The sequence below is a fragment of the Pleurodeles waltl genome, chromosome 3_2 (genome assembly GCF_031143425.1).
Source record: "Pleurodeles waltl isolate 20211129_DDA chromosome 3_2, aPleWal1.hap1.20221129, whole genome shotgun sequence".
In the NCBI taxonomy this organism is placed as follows: domain Eukaryota; kingdom Metazoa; phylum Chordata; class Amphibia; order Caudata; family Salamandridae; genus Pleurodeles; species Pleurodeles waltl.
The window spans coordinates 73,279,151-73,302,181 of record NC_090441.1 but is presented as its reverse complement, the minus strand read 5'-3'; the positions used below and the strand labels follow the sequence as shown (position 1 = coordinate 73,302,181).

Here is a 23,031-nt window from a genome sequence, read left to right as displayed (position 1 = left end):
CTTAACTTTGTGTTTTTTTTGTGTTTTGTTTTTTTTCTTTTGTTTTTTTTCTTTTCTGTGGCAAACCTGCCATAAACCCTACATTTTAAATCAATGGTGTCAGTGGTCTGACCCCTTGTCCCTTTCTGTGGGACATGGTGGGCAGAAAGTGAATGACACTTGAATTAGGGTGAAAGGGCTGACTGTAAGCCCCTGCATGAACTACTATTGCTTTCTCTTAAGGTATATATGAACTTCCTCCTTCACTGTACTGGTGTGGTGTGCAAGAAATTGAACAAAATAGGCTGCAGCTTCCTGATTCCAAAGCTACTGTGCTCGTTCTTTAATAAGAAATGGCTCCTGAAGTACATCCCTTACTTTAGAAGTGCAAAAAACACTGGGTTGGTCGACTTTTGTACTTGGTGTCTGCTTATTAGCATGATTTATGGATATTTTTTATTGTAATGTTACATATTGCAGTATTTGGCTTTCTGAGGCTCTGTGCAATCCTAACGAGTTTACTTCAACAAAACAAAATTCACGAGAAGGCATTAAAATGGATTTTCAGCATTTGAGCTTAATTCAGTTTTTGCATTTCAGCATTCACCATTCATCTACTGTTTGCCTGGCCATCTTACTTTCTGCTCTCCATCCTATAATTTGTATTCATTCTCCTCCCACATTGAACCATTCATCATGCCCTTGACAACCATTCTCCAGTCATCCAAAAATCAATTATTATGTAACTCATTCACCATTTTCCATTACTCTCCCAACATCCTCCATCTTTCTGAATTCATTCACCTATTTGATCGATCAACCTATGATTTTCATTGGACCATTGTTTTGAATGATTTATTCACCATGTATTATTCAACATGCCTCTCGTTTTCCTGTTCACACCCATCCACCATTCTCAGTCCACCCCTTATTTCACAATTGTTCTTTCATTCAGCATATGTAGATAGTCTCTGCCCATGCATCCTTTATTGGCTTTTCTTAAACCGGGTCCCGCAGGGAAATTGAACTTGCATTGATTGCAGCCAACCAATTTCGGCCCTAATATAATCATTATGCTGCAGACCACTCCCTGGATTTCCACAGCCACTAAAACCCCTGCGACAGGAATAGTCAGAATTTGATTAGCAGGATAGCTGGAACCTAATCCTTTCTTGTGGTAACCAAGGAATTTAGCAGGGCCGTACGCTCGTTTTCTTCCCATTTGTTGTGGTAATAAGCTACAATTTGGTTCAGCTAAATGGAATATCCATTTAGTTTTAGCTTTTTATTGATGTAATTGTTTTCTAGAGCAATTGATGAACTCCCACCCCCTGCTCTTTGCATATTTAGTATCATATTAAACCACCTTTACATGAGTAGTTGGTACCATGCGAAAAATGATATCTACTTTGGAGGCCTTGATATTGTGTATGATTAAGTTTGCATCATGCAGATTTTTTTCTTTTTTCTTTCTGTATGTTTTTATTCTTAGTATCTTTCATTTTTTTAAACAATATTTGAAAGCCAAAATAAATTGACTACATTTCTTGTTTTTTACTTTTCAGGTTTCTTTGCGACACTCAAAAGGAACTGGATGAGCTGCTTGACTGTCTACATCCTCAAGGGGTCAGGGAAAGTGTGCTGAAGGAACGCCTTCAGAAGAGGTGTGTAGTTCCTCGGAGGTGAACAAATCAACTGGGCCAACATTGTCATTTCTTAATACCCGCTTCCCGTGAATGCTTTATCTAATGTGGTAGAATTGCTGTCCTAACACCAAACAACCAATAGCAAACATCCTTCTCTCTTACACTCAATCATCCTTTGGATGAATAGCTACTCCCTGCATCACTTTCTTACTACATTGGGGCATGTTTTATCAGCTCTTGATAGAGTACCAGTCAGTTCCTTATGACACCTGCTTTACCTCTGCTAGTCGGTAGGTAATTCACCTAAAAATTTGTCGTTTTGACGCCCTTGCAGTGGCACTAGAGGGCCAAAAAATGGAGTCAATATCGGAATGCTAATGATTGGCGGAAGGCAGGAAGTTTAAAATGATGCATGCTGATTAGTAAAGAAATCTGGTTCTCTCGTGCTTAAGGTGGGTCCTGGCATGGTGCACCAGTTTGCTAAATGGTTGCTACTTGCTGTAGATTATGTCAGCATTGCACTACCCTGTGTTTATCAGACCTCCATTTGCCCATCCCCTTGGCGTAGCACTTTCTGGTATTGTATTTAAATAGTGTCATATCCCTGACGAGGTTCCGAAGCACATTGCAGACAGCAAACATGGTCCTGCATGGAAGTACTGTAGCTGAAACAATGTCTTGTGGCCTGTGTCATAATTTTGTGTGGGAGGACCAGAATTGTACTCATGGTGTTTGGTTATTGTGCCACTGCAGGACTTTGAAGGAAAAAAAACGAACGCAAAAGGAATCTTAAGCTTTAAATGTATTGGTACAATATGGCTTACTCCAGTATTGGAACTTTCATAGATTCACATGCATGAATCATTCCCCGTCTTCGAGATGGGAGTCCCGGTACAATTTTAACAAGTAATGTTAAACATATTGAAGAGAAAAAAAGGCCCTAGGCCTCTTCAATTTCATGGATATCAGAGTCATTTTGTGAAAAGGACCAAACCTGATCCTCCACCAGTCAGGCGACCGCACCCTTCAGAACCTCCTGAGAGAAGCTCTAGCACCTCAGATTTTCTACCGCACGTCGTGCTAGGGAGTCTCCTCGGAGCTCTGCTCTGTCTTCACACCTTTATTCAACTATTTTTCTCTCAGAGAAACTCATTTATTTGGATTTGTCAGCTATTTTTCAACTATGTCTGACAAGGAAAAGAAGTCTCTTCAGAGACTGCAAGACTTGTGGGAAGAAAAGACTTCATTCTGAAGACCCTCACCAAGACTGCATTTACTGCCTGTACCCAGATCATTCAGCCAAAGACTGTAAGATTTGCTGTACTTTTTCTTCTAAGACCTTAAAAGACAGGGAAGGCAGATTATTAATATGGCTGCAGAAACTAAAACCTAGAAAGGATCCAGTTTCTGATTCTGAGAGTGAGGAATCATCAACATCTAAGAGATCAGGTAAAAGGGTAAGATCACGCTCTAGATCTCCCTCACAAATCTCAAGAAAAGCCCTCAAAAAGATTGCTTCAGGGTCTTATAAGGGTCGCAGCCCATCTTCTTCCCCAACTAAAGTCTCAAGTAAAGAGGGGAAAAGACATTCTTCCAGTTGTGAGAGGCACAGGAAGCCTTCATCTGTTCCATCATCTGTGCCTTTCAAAAAGCCATCCTCTGACTGGAAAAAAGGCTTCGTCGACTGATTCCCCGGCGACGGCACCGTCGGTGGGTGCATTGCCGACGACAACAGCTACTTCTGGAGTTCCATCGTCGACGAGAACAAGTACACCACCGTCGACGAGAGCTGCATCGACATCAGCGGCGACGACCGTCTACACCACGTCATCGTCGATGGCTCTGATGTCAGGGTCAGCCCTACTGTCGTCGACTGTAGACTCGTCGGCAAAGCTTTCTGCTATTAAAATAACTGTGCGTCCAGCGTCGACGGCACTGTCCATGACTAAGTCGATTTACACGTCGACGAGGGAAAAGCATCAAAAAAGAGGAGTGAAGTTAACTCCAACCCACAGATCACCTAGTAAGGTATCCTCCCTTGTGCCAGTACATTTTTTGGAGGGAGATGAAGATTCAGATGAAGACGGGCCTTTTGGAACAGCCCACAGTCCTTCTGAATTGAATGTAAAGTACCAGGAAGAGGAGGAATATGAGTAAGCTTATGATCCCCAGGCTTACTCTGAGCATCAGCAATATCAACAGGGAGCGTATATTCCTTCCGACCTGCTTACTGGCCTTAGAGCGATGTTAGTGGATTACAACAGAAGGTTTCCTCCTCAAGGAGAACAGCCTCCTCCATCGCCTATTTCTGGTGTTTCTACTCCACATCAGAGACCAACGTCTTTGCATCTCACAGATGTGTCCACTCCGGACATGACAATTCCCCAAGACACCGACATCTCAGAAGGGGATCAGGAAGAAGGAGAGCTCATAGACTCACTCAGAGTGGGACGAGTACATTATCCCTGCTCCATCTTCTCCTTTTCATTCGAAGGTGGAATCCCCACCAGAAGACATTGGAGGTTTTCACAATCTCCTAGAGAGGGCAGCCAAGCGTTTTGCCTTACCGCTACCTACGAAGCAAACAGACTGTTTCCTATATGATTTTAAAGAGCCCTTTTAGAAGTCTGTGCGCTCTATCCCGATGGTGAACTACCTGTGGGAAGAAGGCCTTAAAGTCATGAATAATCCGGCAACGGTCACTGCAGTTTTACCACGTCTGGATAAAAAATACAAAGCTCCTGATGATGCACCAACATGCTTAACAGAACATCCTCCTCCGGATTCAGTAGTAGTTCAGGCAGCTCAGGGAAGATCAAAGAATCCTTCTGCCCTGATTTCCGCACCCCTAGACAAGGAGGGTAGGCGGCTAGACAATATAGGGAAAAGGTTTTCGTGTATGGCCAGCCTAGTACTTAGAGCTGCCAACTCCTTGGCTATTTTGTCTCGATACGACAGGCAGCTTTGGGCGGATATTGCACCTTTTATTAACCAACTGCCAGAAGACGCGAGATCTGAGGCAAATAAAACTGTACAAGGTCAACGCACGTCTGCAGAGCTGATAGACTGTGCAATGGATATAGCAACCACTGCTTTTAGACAGCTTGCAAGTGCAGCTGTACTAAGAAGACAGGGCTGGCTTAAAGCCACCTTGTTTCGTCCAGAATAAGATCCTAGACTTACCCTTTGATGGCCAAGCGCTATTTGGAAAACATGTTGATGAAGCCCTACAATCAATCAAGACGGACACGGCAAGGTCATTAGGGACCCTGCAATATCGAAGATCGTCCTTTCGTCCTAGGGGGTGTGGCCAACCCTCATACAGAGGGGGGATATCAACAACGGAGATTCTTCCTATCCATCATCCTCACAGCAGTATCGTCCATATTACTCCCAAAGGCAGCCGACTCAACCAGCCTATAGTAGACCGGCAGGCCGTGGACGTTCAACCCGTCCGGCCAAAGATTCAGCTCATAGAACCTGATGTTTTCGAGGCGCCGGCTACGCTCAGTCCTCCTCCTGTCACCCTGGGCGGGAGGATCTCCTTATTCCTCAGTCAATGGCAAACCATTACGTCAGACAAGTGGGTCCTACAATTAGTGGAACGGGGCCATACTTGAGAATTTATCCAGATACCTCCCTCCCAACCCTCCCTGCAGGACTCCTTCAAGGTATCCTCAACAACTCAAAGAAGTCGACAAGCTGCTTCTCAAGGGAGCTATAGAGAAGGTGCCTCGGGCCCAACGAGGAACAGGATTTTATTCCAGGTTCTTCATCATTCGGAAAAAGTGGAAGGATTGGAGGCCGATCCTCGATTTAAGGGATCTAAATGTATACCTAAAAAAGCAATTCCGAATGATCAGCCTGCAAGACGTCCTTCTGCGTCTCAATCAAAGAGATTTTATGTCATCACTAGACCTCAAAGATGGCCTAGATCATCCACCCTGCCCACAGAAAATATTTGAGATTCACCGTAGCCGGGAGCCATTATCAATACCGCGTCCTTCCTTTCGGACTCAAATCAGCCCCAAGAATATTTACCAAATGCCTAGCACCAGTCGCAGCCTTTCTCAGAAGAAGAAAGCACCAGGTTTTTCCATACTTAGACGATTGGTTAATAAAGGCAAAGACTTACGCAGGAGCACACAAGTCAGCAAGAAAGTGCGTTTCCTTACTGACCAATCTCGGATTCACAATCAACTGGGAGAAGCCCAACCCTCTACCAGTACGCAATATTACTTTTCTGGGAGCAAAACTGAACACAGAATCCGGTATGGCATGTCCCACGTTAGAGAGGCAACAAAGATTACTGACCCTAGTGAGTTCCATACAGAGAAGAGGAAAGGTTACTGTCCGTCTCTTCAAATCACTGTTGGGCATGATGTCTTCATGCATACCTCTAATCCCGCTGTGTCGGCTAAGGAGCTGCTAAATCGTCAATGGCTCCAAGTATCAGGCACTTTCGAAGACCAGGTACAAATAACTCCGATAATGATCAGAACTCTGAGATGGTGGTCTCAAAAGCACCATCTGTCAATCAGCCTCTCGTTTCTGCAACAGCCAGCCCCGTGGACCATAACAACGGATGCCTCACTGGAAGGCTGGGGAGCGGTGTTACAGGACCTGAAAATAAGTGGCAAATGGCCAATGCATCTGGCATCAATGCATATCAATTGGCTAGAACTCAGGGCAGTGCACCTAGCCTTACAAGCGCTTCTCCCAAGAATCTCAGGATCGCGAGTGGTGATTAGAACGGACAACACCACTACGATGCACTATCTCAACAAACAAGGAGGCACAAGATCTCTCACCCTCTCCAGGGAAGCCCAAGCGATCTGGAACTGGGCCTCGCAGCAAGGCATCACACTATCAGCGGTACACTTGCCTAAAATAAACAACAAGGCAGCAGATGCACTCAGCAGGCAGAAATCGGACTGCCACGAGTGGGAGCTAGACCAGACAGTACTGAAACAGATATTTTTTCCCCGGTGGGGAACACCAACGGGTGGATCTGTTGGTGAAGAAGGACAACGCCAAATGCCGGTTCTTCGCAAGTTGGCATCACCAAAAGGGATCTTGGGGGGAATGTGTTTTCGATAGTCTGGCCAGACATCTTTGCTTACGCCTTTCCTCCCATTCCGTTGATCCCAAGGGTCCTCACGATGATGAAAACAGAACCGTGCACTCTGATACTGATAGCCCCGTACTGGCCGCGCCAACATTGGTTCATGGAGCTCCTCATTCTGTCAGTCAAACCTCATATTCCACTGGAGCCGTTACCTCAATTACTAACAATGAACAACGGCCAGGTTCGGCACCCCGATCCGCAGTCAATGCGGTTATCAGCATGGCTCCTCACCACAGAGTTTGCGCATTTGAATATCCCGCAGGACTGCAGGGATATTTTGTCGAAGGCCAGAGCGGATAGCACGAACAAGACGTATCAGTGTAAATGGAAAAGATTCTGTGCCTGGTGTCATCCGCGTCGGATTGACCCTCTAGTCTCACCACCAGAGGAAATATTGCCGTATCTTACAGTTGGCTCAATCTGGCCTATAGCTGCATACAGACGTTCAGATGAGACACCCTCACTCTTCTCTTCTCGGCTGATTAAGAGATTTATAAAGGGGCCTTTCAGGATTTACCCTCCTTTCAGACCACCACCTCCTTCGTGGAATTTGAATATTGTTTTTGCACAACTGATGAAGCATCCGTTTGAACCAATCCATCGTGCTTCCCTCAAGTTCTTGTCGTGGAAGGTTGCCTTATTGATAGCCCTTACATCAGCTAGGCGGGTCAGCGAGGTGCAAGCGCTGTCCATCCAAGAGCATTCCTGCAGCTTAAACATGATAGACTGTTAATGCGCACTAACCCGCATTTTATTCCAAAGATTCCGTCGTACTTTCACATGAACGAACCTTTAGTCTTCAAGTCTTTTTTTTTCCCTCATCCATCTACTCTGGCGGAGAGGACATTACACTCTTTAGACGTTAAAAGATGTGTTAAATTTTATTTGGACAGGACTAACTCTTTTTGACGCTCTAATCAGTTATTTGTGGCGTACAGTGCTCCTAGGAAGGGGTACCCACTATCCAAGCAGAGTATTTCCAGATGGATCGCCTCAGCCATTCGCTTTTGCCATCAAGCAGCGGGCAAACCTTTGCAGTCATCTGTGCATGCTCACTCTATGAGAAGTCTCAGCGGCACTGTTTGCCGGAGTGCCACTACAAGACATTTGTAGGGCAGAACGTGGAAGAGCTGTCATACTTTCACTAAGCACTACTGCTTGGAATCCCCCTCTCACGGAGAGTTAGCGGTGGGCCAGGCGATTCTCAGGAATCTCTTCAGGTGAAGGTGAGCCATTTCTCCTACATCCCTCCATCCTAGAACAGGTATGCACATTGTTTACATTTAAAAAAAAAAAAAAAGAGAAAAACAAACGTATATAAGGATAAAAGAACGCTATCACAATCACAGAAGTAAGTGGATTTGCAGACATTGATCAGGTTACAGTAGTGTCTTATAATAATTTCTTTTACAGTTTTTCTTGGAATTTCATCATGTATCTCCACAGGTATATCTCTATGTAATAGAGATAAGTATATAGGTGTATTTTTTTAATATATATATATATATTAATATTTATAATGTATGACATATGGGTGTATACTTATATAGTTCATCATTTTATGCATGATGATAAGGTTTTGTGGTTCAAGATATTTTTTTAGGTGTTGTCATATTACAATGTGCATAGTTATTGCTCTCTACTCTGATTCAAGCATGTGAATCTATGAAAGTTCCAATACTGGAGTAAGAAAATAAGTTACTTACCTGTAACTGTAGGCTCGATGGCATCTGTTGCAGATACACATGTTGTGCACAGTCCGCCATCTGGTGTTGGGTCTGAGTGTTACAAGTTGTTTTTCTTCGAAGAAGTCTTTCGAGTCACGAGACCGAGGGACTCCTCCTCTTTGCTTCCATTGTGCATGGGCGTCGGCTCCATCTTAGATTGTTTTTTTTCCGCCCTCGGGTTCGGACGTGTTCCTTTTCGCTCCGGGTTTCGGGACGGAAAGATAGTCAAAACTTCGAAAAATTACGTCGCTATTGTTTCGCTCGGGATAGTTGGAATCGACACCGAATCGTGAAGAGCTCCGGTAGCCCTTCGGGGTAATTTCGATCCCCCGTCGGGGCCTGGTCGGCCCGACCGCATGTAACATCGACACCGGTGGAACGGACCCCGTTCCGATTCTGTCCTAAATGCCACAATAAATATCCATATACGGACCAACATTTGGTCTGTAACTTGTGCCTGTCACCCGAGCACAAAGAAGAAACTTGTGAGGCCTGTCGTGCGTTCCGGTCCCGAAAAACTCTCCGTGACCGTCGAGCCAGAAGACTACAGATGGCATCCACGCCGACAGAACACCGAGAGTTCGAGGAACAAGGAGAAGAGGAGGAAGCCTTCTCCGTCCATGACTCGGACTCGGATGAATTCGGCGTCGACGAAACTGTGAGTAAGACGTCGAAAAGCACACAGCACAAGAAAACAGACAAGGGCCAGGGGACGCCACTGCCAACCGGCCATGGCTCAACCCATAAAGGTGACCGTCCATCGGCACCGAAAAAGGCCGAACTGGTGCCCAGATCGTCCGACTCGGGTCGAGACACAGGCACGCAACATTCTCGGGACCGAGAGTGTTGCCGAAAAAGATCGACGCCGAGAAGGCGGAGCCGACGCTGCTCGACGCAGAGACAGCGGCACCGAGGATGATCGACGCCGAGAAGGCTCGACTCCGAAAAAGAAGAGATTCGCCTCGGAGCCGAAAACAAAAAAGGACACAGTTTCGGTGGCAAAACAATCACCAACCGAAACCACTACCGGCTCATATTCAGAGGAACATTCATTGTCCTCTCGAATGGGTAAGCACAGGTTTGAAGAGGAGCTACAGACTACCGATGTAGACCATACACAAAAGAGGATCTTCATCCAGAGTGGAACGGGGAAGATTAGCACTCTTCCACCAATCAAGAGAAAAAGGAGAATAGAGTTCCAAACTGAACTACTAACACCACAAGCAAAGGTGGCAAAGAAAGCAACTCCGCCACCCTCTCCTCCACCTGTAACTCAAATATCACCGGCACAAACTCCGTCACATTCACCGGCTCACACCACCTTGAGCCAAGATGACCAAGATGCTTGGGACCTATACGACGCACCAGTGTCAGACAATAGCCCAGAGTCATACCCTACCAAGCCATCGCCACCTGAGGCGTATGCGCAGGTGGTAGCTCGGGCAGCAGAATTCCACAACGTGTCGTTACACACACAACCTGTCGAGGATGACTTCCTTTTTAACACCCTCTCCTCCACCCATAGCAACTACCAAAGCCTGCCTATGCTTCCGGGAATGCTAAGGCACGCGAAGCAAATCTTCAAAGACCCCGTCAAGAGTAGAGCAATCACTCCAAGGGTAGAGAAGAAATATAAAGCACCTCCCACAGACCCTGCTTTTATCACCTCTCAACTGCCACCAGACTCCGTCGTGGTAGGAGCAGCTCGCAAAAGAGCCAATTCACACACATCGGGCGATGCACCACCCCCGGATAAAGAAAGCCGAAAATTCGACGCAGCTGGGAAAAGAGTCGCTGTACAAGCTGCCAGCCAGTGGCGCATCGCCAACTCTCAGGCGCTCCTAGCGCGCTATGACAGAGCCCATTGGGATGAGATGCAGCATCTCATCGAGCATCTACCCAAGGAATTTCAGAAGCGGGCAAAACAAGTGGTTGAGGAGGGACAAAACATCTCCAATAACCAAATACGCTCCTCTATGGATGCAGCGGACACAGCTGCAAGAACAATAAACACTGCAGTTACCATCAAAAGGCACGCATGGTTGCGCACATCTGGCTTTAAGCCAGAAATACAGCAAGCAGTACTCAATATGCCGTTCAATGAACAACAACTGTTCGGACCAGAGGTTGACACGGCGATTGAGAAGCTGAAAAAGGACACTGACACAGCCAAGGCCATGGGCGCGCTCTACTCCCCGCAGAGCAGAGGCACTTTTGGCACCTTCCGTAAAACATTCAGAGGAGGGTTTCGGGGTCAGGCCACACAAGCCAGCACCTCACAATCAACACCGTCTACCTACCAGGGACAGTACCAAAGGGGAGGTTTTCGGGGCCAGTACAGAGGAGGACAATTCCCGAGAAACCGGGGGAAATTTCCAAGCCCCAAAACACCAACAACCAAACAGTGACTTACAGGTCACTCAACGCCTCCACATAACACCAGTGGGGGGAAGACTAAGTCAGTTTTATCAATCATGGGTGAATATAACAACAGACACTTGGGTCTTAGCAATTATCCAACATGGTTATTGCATAGAATTTCTACAGATCCCTCCAAATATCCCACCCAAAACACAAAAAATTTCAAAACCGCATTTAGACCGCCTAGAAATAGAAGTTCAAGCACTACTGCAAAAAGAAGCAATAGAACTGGTACCATGTACAGAAATAAACACAGGAGTCTATTCACTGTATTTTCTGATACCCAAAAAGGACAAAACACTGAGGCCAATCTTAGATCTCAGAATACTAAACACCTACATCAAATCAGACCACTTTCACATGGTCACACTACAAGAAGTGTTACCACTGCTAAAGCAACAAGATTACATGACAACCTTAGATCTCAAAGACTCGTATTTCCACATACCGATACATCCTTCGCACAGGAAATACCCAAGGTTTGTATTCAAGGGAATACACTATCAATTCAAAGTCTTACCGTTCGGTATAACAACCGCACCAACGGTGTTTACCAAATGCCTAGCAGTAGTAGCTGCACACATCAGAAGACAGCAAATACACGTATTCCCGTATCTAGACGATTGGCTAATCAAGACCAACTCGCTAACAAAGTGTTCACAACACACAGAGTATGTCATACAAACCCTCTACAAACTCGGGTTCTCCCTCAACTACACAAAATCAAACATTGTGCCGTGCAAAATACAGCACTACTTAGGAGCGGTAATCAACACAACAAAAGGATTAGCCACTCAGAGTCCACAAAGGGTTCAAAATTTTCACAAGGTCATACAGGCCATGTATCCAACACTAAAAATACAGGCAAAAGTAGTTTTAAAACTCCTAGGCATGATGTCCTCATGCATAGCCATTGTCCCAAACGCAAGACTGCACATGAGGCCCTTACAACAGTGCCTAGCATCACAATGGTCACATGCACAGGGTCACCTTCTAGATCTGGTGTTGATAGACCGCCGAACATACATCTCGCTTCTATGGTGGAACAGTACAAATTTAAACAAAGGGCGGCTGTTCCAAGACCCAGTGCCACAATACGTAATAACAGATGCTTCCATGACAGGGTGGGGAGCACACCTCGATCACCACAGCATCCAAGGACAATGGGACGTACATCAAACAAAACTGCATATAAATCACCTCGAACTACTAGCAGTATTCCTGGCGCTAAAAGCATTTCAACCCATCATAACCCACAAATACGTTCTTGTCAAAACAGACAACATGACAACAATGTATTACCTAAACAAGCAAGGGGGAACTCACTCGACACAGCTAGGTCTCCTAGCACAAAAGATATGGCAATGGGCAATTCACAACCACATTCGCCTAATAGCACAGTTTATTCCAAGGATCCAAAATCAACTAGCAGACAATCTCTCTCGATCACCAACAAGTCCACGAATGGGAGATTCACCCCCAAATCCTAAACACTTACTTCAAAATTTGGGGTACACCGCAAATAAACCTATTTGCCACAAAGGAGAACGCAAAATGCCGAGACTTCGCATCCAGGTACCCACACAGTCTCAAGGCAATGCCCTATGGATGAACTGGTCAGGGAAATTTGCATACGCTTTTCCCCCTCTCCTTCCATATCTAGTAAACAAATTGAGTCAAAACAAACTCAAACTCATATTAATAGCACCAACATGGGCAAGACAACCTTGGTACACAACACTACTAGACCTGTCAGTAGTACCACACGTCAAGTTACCCAACAGGCCAGATCTGTTAACACAACACAAACAGCAGATCAGGCATCCAAACCCAGCATCGCTCAATCTAGCAATCTGGCTCCTGAAATCCTAGAATTCGGACATTTAAACCTCACTCAAGAATGTATGGAAGTCATAAAACAAGCTAGAAGGCCATCCACTAGACACTGCTATGCAAGCAAATGGAAAAGGTTTGTTTGCTACTGCCATAATAATCAAGTTCATCCATTACACGCATCCCCAAAAGATGTAGTGGGATACTTACTACACTTACAAAAGTCAAATCTAGCCTTCTCTTCCATAAAAATACACCTTACAGCAATATCTGCATACCTGCAGATTACTCATTCGACTTCACTGTTCAGGATACCCGTCGTTAAAGCATTTATGGAGGGCCTAAGAAGAATAATACCACCAAGAACACCACCAGTTCCTTCATGGAACCTTAACATCGTCTTGACAAGACTCATGGGACCACCTTTTGAACCCATGCATTCTTGTGAAATACAATTCTTAACCTGGAAAGTTGCATTTCTCATTGCCATCACATCTCTAAGAAGAGTAAGTGAAATTCAGGCATTTACAATACAAGAACCTTTTATCCAAATACACAAAAATAAGGTTGTACTAAGAACCAATCCTAAATTCCTACCAAAGGTTATTTCACTGTTCCACTTAAATCAAACGGTAGAGTTACCAGTGTTCTTCCCACAGCCAGACTCAGTAGCTGAAAGGGCACTACATACATTAGATGTCAAAAGAGCACTAATGTACTACATCGACAGAACAAAAGAGGTTAGGAAAACAAAACAACTGTTTATTGCATTTCAAAAACCTCATACAGGAAACCCAATATCAAAACAAGGTATAGCCAGATGGATAGTTAAATGCATCCAAACCTGCTATCTTAAAGCAAAGAGACAACTGCCCATTACACCAAGGGCACACTCAACCAGGAAAAAAGGCGCTAGCATGGCATTCCTAGGAAATATTCCAATGCACGAAATATGTAAGGCAGCCACATGGTCCACGCCTCACACATTTACTCTACACTACTGTGTAGACGTGCTATCCACACAACAGGCCACAGTAGGTCAAGCCGTACTGAGAACTTTGTTTCAGACTACTTCCACTCCTACAGGCTGTGCCACCGCTTTTGGGGAGATAACTGCTTACTAGTCTATGCACAACATGTGTATCTGCAGCAACAGATGCCATCGAACTGAAAATGTCACTTACCCAGTGTACATCTGTTCGTGGCATTGGTTGCTGCAGATTCACATGTGCCCACCCGCCTCCCCGGGAGCCTGTAGCCGTCGAAGTTATCTTCAACATCTGTACATTTGTGTATATATATATATATATATTACTTAACCTTAATTTGTACATACTTATTCATTCCATTGCATGGGCACTATTACTAACACACACAACTCCTACCTCACCCTCTGCGGGGAAAACAATCTAAGATGGAGCCGACGCCCATGCGCAATGGAAGCAAAGAGGAGGAGTCCCTCGGTCTCGTGACTCGAAAGACTTCTTCGAAGAAAAACAACTTGTAACACTCTGACCCAACACCAGATGGCGGACTGTGCACAGCATGTGAATCTGCAGCGACCAATGCCACGAACAGATGTACACTGGGTAAGTGACATTTTCATTCTCCAGTATTGGAATCTTTCATAGATTCACATGCGACCCACCCGCCTCCCCGGAGAAGCTCACTTCACCTTTCTTTATATATTCAACATAATATGCGAACTTGTGCTTGGAAAATCTGAGGTGCTAGAGCTTCTCTCAGGAGGTTCTGAAGGGTGCTGTCGCCTGATTGGTGGAGGATCAGGTTTGGTCCTTGTCACAAAATGACTCTGATAGACTATGAAATTCAAGAGGCCTAGGGCCTTTTTCTCTTCAATATGTTTTAACATTACTTGTGAAAATTGTACCAGGACTCCCATCTCGACGACGGGGAATGATTCAAGCATGTGAATCTATGAAAGATTCCAATACTGGAGAACTACAGGTTCGATGGCATCTGTCGCTGTAGATACGCATGTTCTGCAATAGCTCGCCATCTGGTGTTGGGCCGGAGTGTTACAAGTTGTTTTTCTTCGAAGAAGTCTTTCGAGTCACGGGACCGAGTGACTCCTCCTTTTGTCTCCATTGCGCATGGGCGTCGACTCCATCTTCGATTGTTTTTTTTCCGCCATCGGGTTCGGACGTGTTCCTGTCGCTCCGAGTTTCGGAACGGAAAAAATAGTTAATTTCGGAAGATTTTCGTCGGTATTGTTGCGTTCGGGATCGGCGTACTTAGATTCAACACCGCATCGAAGATCGAAGAGCTCCGGTGCCCTTCGGGGTAGTTTTTCGATCCTCCGTCGGGGCCTGGTCGGCCCGACCGCGTGCTGAGGAACGCCGATGGAACGGACCCCGTTCCGTTTCTGCCCCAAATGCCACAATAAATACCCCTACACAGACCAACACTTGGTCTGCAACCTGTGCCTGTCACCTGAGCACAGCGAAGACACCTGCGAGGCCTGTCGTGCGTTCCGGTCCCGAAAAACACTCCGAGACCGTCGAGCCAGAAGACTTCAAATGGCGTCCGCACCGACAGCCCGACGGGAGTTCGAGGAACAGGAAGAGGAAGGTACCTTCTCGATCCAAGACTCAGACTCCGAAGGATTCGACGATACACAAACCGTGAGTAAGACGTCGAAAAACACACAGAGAAACATTTACAAGGCCCAGGGGACGCCACTGCCACCAGGCCATGGCTCGACCCATAAATTCGGTGACCGACCGTCGGCACCGAAAAAGGCCAAAACAGTGCCGAGATCGTCCGACTCCGGTCGAGACACCGGCACGCAGCCTTCTCGGGACCGAGAAAGTGCTGGAGACAAGCCTTGACACCGAGATACCGGTGTGGACACGGCTCGACGCCGAGACAGCGGCACCGAAACAGATCGACGCCGAGAGGTTTCGGCCCCGAAAAGGAAAAAAGTCACCTCGGAGCCGAAAAAACACGCAGACAAAGTTTCGACGCCGAAACAAACTGCAAGCGAGCCAGCTTCAGGCTCTTATACAGAAGAGCACTCGCTAACCTCCCAAATGCAAAAGCATAGGTTTGAGGAAGAGCTACAAGCAACTGATGTGGACCATACGCAAAAGCGTATCTTCATTCAGCAGGGGACAGGAAAAATAAGCACCCTTCCCCCCATTAGGAGAAAGAGAAGGTTGGAGTTCCAGACGGAACAAGCACCACAACCAAAAGTGGTTAAAAGAATTACACCACCACCCTCTCCTCCGCCCGTGATTAACGTTTCACCAGCACAAACTCCATCTCACTCCCCAGCTCACACCACCATGAGCCAGGGTGACCAAGATCAGGACGCATGGGACCTATACGACGCCCCAGTGTCAGATAACAGCCCGGAGGCCTACCCTACAAAGCCATCTCCACCAGAAGACAGCACCGCGTACTCTCAGGTGGTGGCTAGAGCAGCACAATTTCATAACGTAAGCCTCCACTCAGAACAGGTCGAGGATGATTTCTTGTTCAACACACTCTCCTCCACCCACAGCTCCTACCAAAGCCTGCCTATGCTCCCTGGTATGCTCCGGCACGCAAAAGACATATTTAAGGAGCCGGTCAAAAGTAGGGCAATCACACCACGGGTGGAAAAGAAGTATAAGCCGCCTCCTACGGACCCGGTTTTCATCACTACACAGCTGCCACCAGACTCTGTTGTTGTAGGAGCAGCTAGGAAAAGGGCCAACTCTCACACATCTGGAGATGCACCACCCCCAGATAAAGAAAGCCGCAAGTTCGATGCAGCTGGTAAAAGAGTCGCAGCACAAGCTGCAAACCAGTGGCGCATCGCGAACTCCCAGGCACTACTTGCGCGCTATGACAGAGCCCACTGGGACGAGATGCAACATCTCATTGAACATCTGCCCAAGGACTTCCAAAATAGGGCGAAACAAGTGGTTGAGGAGGGACAGACCATCTCCAACAACCAGATACGTTCCTCCATGGACGCTGCAGATACAGCTGCACGGACAATTAATACATCTGTAACTATCAGACGGCATGCATGGCTCCGAACGTCTGGATTTAAACCAGAGATTCAACAAGCAGTTCTCAATATGCCTTTTAATGAAAAAGAACTGTTCGGTCCAGAAGTGGACACAGCGATTGAGAAACTCAAAAAAGATACGGACACTGCCAAAGCCATGGGTGCACTCTACTCCCCGCAGAGCAGAGGGAATTACAGCACATTCCGTAAAACGCCCTTTCGAGGGGGGTTTCGGGGTCAAAGCACACAAGCCAGCACCTCACAAGCAACACCGTCCACTTACCAGGGACAGTATAGAGGAGGTTTTCGGGGACAATATAAAGGAGGGCAATTCCCTAGAAATAGAGGGAGATTTCAAAGCCCCAAAACCCCTACTACTAAACAATGACTCACATGTCACTCACCCCCTCCACACAACACCAGTGGGGGGAAGAATAGGTCATTATTACAAAGCATGGGAGGAAATCACTACAGACACTTGGGTTCTAGCAATTATCCAACATGGTTATTGCATAGAATTTCTACAATTCCCTCCAAACATACCACCAAAAGCACAAAATTTAACAACACACCATTCCAATCTCCTGGAGATAGAAGTGCAGGCACTATTGCAAAAGAATGCAATCGAATTAGTGCCAAACACACAAATAAACACAGGAGTTTACTCACTGTACTTTCTGATACCAAAGAAGGACAAAACGCTGAGACCAATCCTAGACCTCAGAGTAGTGAACACTTTCATCAAATCAGACCACTTCCACATGGTCACACTACAAGAAGTATTGCCATTGCTAAAACTACACGACTACATGGCAACTTTAGACCTCAAGGATGCTTATTTCCATATACCAATACACCCATCTCACAGGAAATACCTAAGGTTCGTATTCAAAGGAATACATTACCAATTCAAGGTACTGCCTTTCGGATTAACAACCGCACCAAGAGTCTTTACCAAATGTCTAGCGGTAGTCGCTGCACACATAAGAAGGCAGCAAATACATGTGTTCCCATATTTGGACGACTGGCTAATCAATGCCCATTCGTTCATACAGTGCTCAAATCACACAAATCAGATCATACAAACCCTCTTCAAACTCGGGTTCACCGTCAATTTCACAAAATCCAAAATTCTGCCACGCAAGGTACAACAATACCTGGGAGCCATAATAGACACATCAAAGGGAGTAGCCACTCCAAGTCCACAAAGAATTCAAAATTTCAACACCATCATACAACGCATGTATCCAACACAAAAGATACAGGCAAAGATGGTATTACAACTCCTAGGCATGATGTCATCATGCATAGCCATTGTCCCAAACGCAAGACTGCACATGAGGCCCTTACAACAATGCCTAGCATCACAGTGGTCTCAAGCACAGGGTCACCTTCTAGATCTGGTGTTAATAGACCGCCAAACTTATCTCTCGCTTCTATGGTGGAACAACATAAATTTAAACAAGGGGCGGCCTTTCCAAGACCCAGTGCCACAATACGTAATAACAACAGATGCTTCCATGACAGGGTGGGGAGCACACCTCAATCAACACAGCATACAAGGACAATGGAACGTACATCAAACAAAACTGCATATCAATCACCTAGAACTGCTAGCAGTTTTTCAAGCACTAAAAGCTTTCCAACCAATAATAGTTCACAAATACATTCTCGTCAAAACAGACAACATGACAACAATGTATTATCTAAACAAGCAGGGAGGGACGCACTCCACGCAGTTAAGCCTGCTAGCACAAAAAATTTGGCATTGGGCAATTCACAACCAAATTCGCCTAATTGCACAGTTTATACCAGGGATACAAAATCAACTCGCAGACAATCTCTCTCGAGATCACCAACAGGTCCACGAATGGGAAATTCACCCCCAAATTCTGAAAACTTATTTCAAACTCTGGGGAACACCTCAGATAGACTTGTTTGCGACAAGGGAGAACACAAAATGCCAAATCTTCGCATCCAGGTACCCACACAAACAATCCCAAGGCAATGCCCTATGGATGACCTGGTCAGGGATATTTGCTTACGCTTTTCCTCCTCTCCCTCTCCTTCCTTACCTGGTAAACAAACTCAGTCAAAGCAAACTCAAACTCATATTGATAGCACCAACTTGGGCAAGGCAACCCTGGTACACAACGCTGCTAGACCTATCAGTGGTACCCTGCATCAAATTGCCCAACAGGCCAGATCTGTTGACACAGCACAACCAAAAGATCAGACACCCAGATCCAGCATCGCTGAATCTAGCAATCTGGCTCCTGAAATCCTAGAATTCGGGCACTTACAACTTACCCAAGAATGTATGGAAGTCATAAAACAAGCAAGAAGGCCATCCACCAGGCACTGCTATGCAAGTAAATGGAAGAGGTTTGTTTGCTACTGCCATATTAATCAAATACAACCATTACACACAACTCCAGAACATGTAGTGGGTTACTTGCTTCACTTACAAAAATCTAACCTGGCTTTCTCTTCCATTAAAATACACCTTGCAGCAATATCTGCATACCTGCAAACTACATATTCAACTTCCCTATATAAAATACCAGTCATTAAAGCATTCATGGAGGGCCTTAGGAGAATTATACCACCAAGAACACCACCTGTTCCTTCATGGAACCTAAATGTTGTCCTAACTAGACTTATGGGTCCACCTTTTGAACCCATGCACTCCTGCGACATACAGTTCCTAACCTGGAAGGTGGCATTTCTCATCGCCATTACTTCCCTGAGAAGAGTAAGCGAGATTCAGGCGTTTACTATACAGGAACCTTTTATACAACTACACAAAAATAAAGTCGTCCTAAGGACCAATCCTAAATTTTTGCCAAAGGTTATTTCACCGTTCCATCTAAATCAAACAGTGGAACTTCCAGTGTTCTTTCCACAGCCAGATACCGTAGCTGAAAGGGCACTACATACATTAGATGTCAAAAGAGCATTAATGTATTACATTGACAGAACAAAAAACATCAGAAAGACTAAACAACTCTTTATTGCATTTCAAAAACCTCACGCAGGAAACCCAATTTCAAAACAAGGTATAGCCAGATGGATAGTTAAATGCATCCAAATCTGCTACCTTAAAGCTAAACGACAGCTGCCCATTACACCAAGGGCACACTCAACCAGAAAGAAAGGTGCTACCATGGCCTTTCTAGGAAACATCCCAATGCAAGAAATATGTAAGGCAGCCACATGGTCTACGCCTCACACATTCACCAAGCACTACTGTGTAGACGTGTTATCCGCACAACAAGCCACAGTAGGTCAAGCTGTATTAAGGACATTATTTCAGACTGCTTCCACTCCTACAGGCTGATCCACCGCTTTTGGGGAAATAACTGCTTACTAGTCTATTGCAGAACATGCGTATCTACAGCGACAGATGCCATCGAACTGAAAATGTCACTTACCCAGTGTACATCTGTTCGTGGCATCAGTCGCAGTAGATTCGCATGTGCCCACCCGCCTCCCCGGGAGCCTGTAGCAGTTTGGAAGTTACCTTCAATTATTTATATATGTATCATCTCAACCTTAAATAGGTGCATACTTAGTCACTCCATTGCATGGGCACTATTACTACAATTCAACTCCTACCTCACCCTCTGCGGGGAAAAACAATCGAAGATGGAGTCGACGCCCATGCGCAATGGAGACAAAAGGAGGAGTCACTCGGTCCCGTGACTCGAAAGACTTCTTCGAAGAAAAACAACTTGTAACACTCCGGCCCAACACCAGATGGCGAGCTATTGCAGAACATGCGAATCTACTGCGACTGATGCCACGAACAGATGTACACTGGGTAAGTGACATTTTCATTACAGGTAAGTAACTTATTTTCTAGTAGGGCCTGTTTGTGCCCAGAGGGTTAGTGGATAGGGTTACTAAGAATAGGAACAAATCCTCCTCTGCCCACTCATGTCACCTTAGTATCTGAGGAGACACACTGCACAACTCCAGGGGTAGATTCTTTACTCCAGTATTGGAACTTTCATAGATTCACATGCTTGAATCATTCCCCGTCGTCGAGATGGGAGTCCCGGTATAAATTTTCATAAGTAATGTTAAAACATATTCACAGAGCTCCAAAATATCTACTTGTCCAGGGGACAGGTTGCTTCTCAAATCTACTTGTCCTGTAAAAATATCTACTTGTCCCTTTGGTGCCATGTAGTGTGGCGCCAAATTATGGGAGCAATCTCATTATGTAAGAGCTCTGATAATAGCCTCTCTGATTATGCCAGGGCTACTACCATAGTAGGGCTTGAATACTTGCAGTTTCAATCCCTACTGTAGCAATTTCCTTATGTTGCCACCTTTCTGCAGATCTGCATACTGGGGCTGGAGGAAGCAGTAAGCAATAGTTCCAGGGCTGGAATGCCTTTGAGTCTGCAAACCCACTAACCTGCATTTTTTAAAGATTTTCACCAGCTTCTCTCTAATATTTTCCCATAATAAGAAAGGTTGGACATTTACTCCTGACAATGGCAGAATTAGAACTTCTTCCAGGGTTGGGAAGAAAGTGGCTGGAGGGAAAATGAACTTGCAAATGCTCAATAGATTTTCACATGAGCAAATCTACACATGCGTATTTACCCATGCTAAAATACAGTTCACAAATATTTTATAGGGGTACGACATATACCATGGGTGCACTTTTGTGACTTTCTTTAAGAATCTGGGGCCACATGTAGGTAGGTTCAGATTTGTGACCCGCAAATTGCGAGTCAGAGCGACTCGCAATTTGCGAGTCGCAAATCCGAATGTAGAATGGTGTCCCCGACACCATCTGTGATTCGCAAGGGATTCGCAAATGCCCACCTCATGTATAATCATGAGGTGGGTCGCAATTTGCGACCCCCTTGCGAATGGCGGCCCTCACAGGGATGGTGGCCTGCTGGAGACAGCAGACCACCACGTCTGTGACTGCTTTTCAATAAAGCAGTTTTTTTTTTTTGTACTGCAGCCTGCTTTCCTTAAAGGAAAACGAGATGCATTACAAAAACGAAAAATGAAACATTTTCGTTTAATTTTTTCAGAGCAGGCAGTGGTTTGTAGGACCTCTGCCTGCTCTGAAAAAATGTTTACAGTGACATTCACAATGGGGAAGTGGTCCCATGGGGACCCCTTCCCTTTTGCGAAACTGTTAGCACCCATTTGAAATGGGTGCAAACTGCGATTGGTTTGCGTTCGCCAAACAATCCTACATTGCACTGTGAGTCGCAATTAGGAAGGGAACACCCCTTCCTAATTGCGAGTCGCAAAACTGGGTTTGTGCATCGCAATGTGCTTTTTGCACGTCGCAAATAGCGAAAGTCGCTGTTTGCGACATGCAAAAAGCTACCTACATGTGGGTCTTGGCCCCTAATTAGGTCTGGTGTTAACAAAGACATTTTGTTTTTATTAAACTTCTATGTTCGATGGCATCTGTCGCTGTAGATACGCATGTTCTGCAATAGCTCGCCATCTGGTGTTGGGCCGGAGTGTTACAAGTTGTTTTTCTTCGAAGAAGTCTTTCGAGTCACGGGACCGAGTGACTCCTCCTTTTGTCTCCATTGCGCATGGGCGTCGACTCCATCTTCGATTGTTTTTTTTCCGCCATCGGGTTCGGACGTGTTCCTGTCGCTCCGAGTTTCGGAACGGAAAATTAGCTAATTTCGGAAGATTTTCGTCGGTATTGTTGCGTTCGGGATCGGCGTACTTAGATTCCACACCGCATCGAAGATCGAAGAGCTCCGGTGCCCTTCGGGGTAGTTTTTCGATCCTCCGTCGGGGCCTGGTCGGCCCGACCGCGTGCTGAAGAACGCCGATGGAACGGACCCCGTTTCGTTTCTGCCCCAAATGCCACAATAAATACCCCTACACAGACCAACATTTGGTCTGCAACCTGTGCCTGTCACCTGAGCACAGCGAAGACACCTGCGAGGCCTGTCGTGCGTTCCGGTCCCGAAAAACACTCCGAGACCGTCGAGCCAGAAGACTTCAAATGGCGTCCGCACCGACAGCCCAACGGGAGTTCGAGGAACAGGAAGAAGAAGGTACCTTCTCGATCCAAGACTCAGACTCCGAAGGATTCGACGATACACAAACCGTGAGTAAGACGTCGAAAAACACACAGAGAAACATTTACAAGGCCCAGGGGACGCCACTGCCACCAGGCCATGGCTCGACCCATAAATTCGGTGACCGACCGTCGGCACCGAAAAAGGCCAAAACAGTGCCGAGATCGTCCGACTCCGGTCGAGACACCGGCAC

General features: G+C 45.9%; 1 protein-coding gene across 1 annotated transcript in view; it reads left to right on the top strand.

Annotated features, from left to right (window-relative positions):
- The window catches only part of BAZ1B (bromodomain adjacent to zinc finger domain 1B), a 249,952-nt gene that overhangs the window by 63,926 nt on the left and 162,995 nt on the right, over positions 1-23,031 (top strand). The window contains exon 11 of the mRNA XM_069226779.1: positions 1,545-1,643. Coding sequence (XP_069082880.1) covers positions 1,545-1,643 — 99 coding nt within the window. The remainder of the gene's footprint in view (positions 1-1,544; positions 1,644-23,031) is intronic.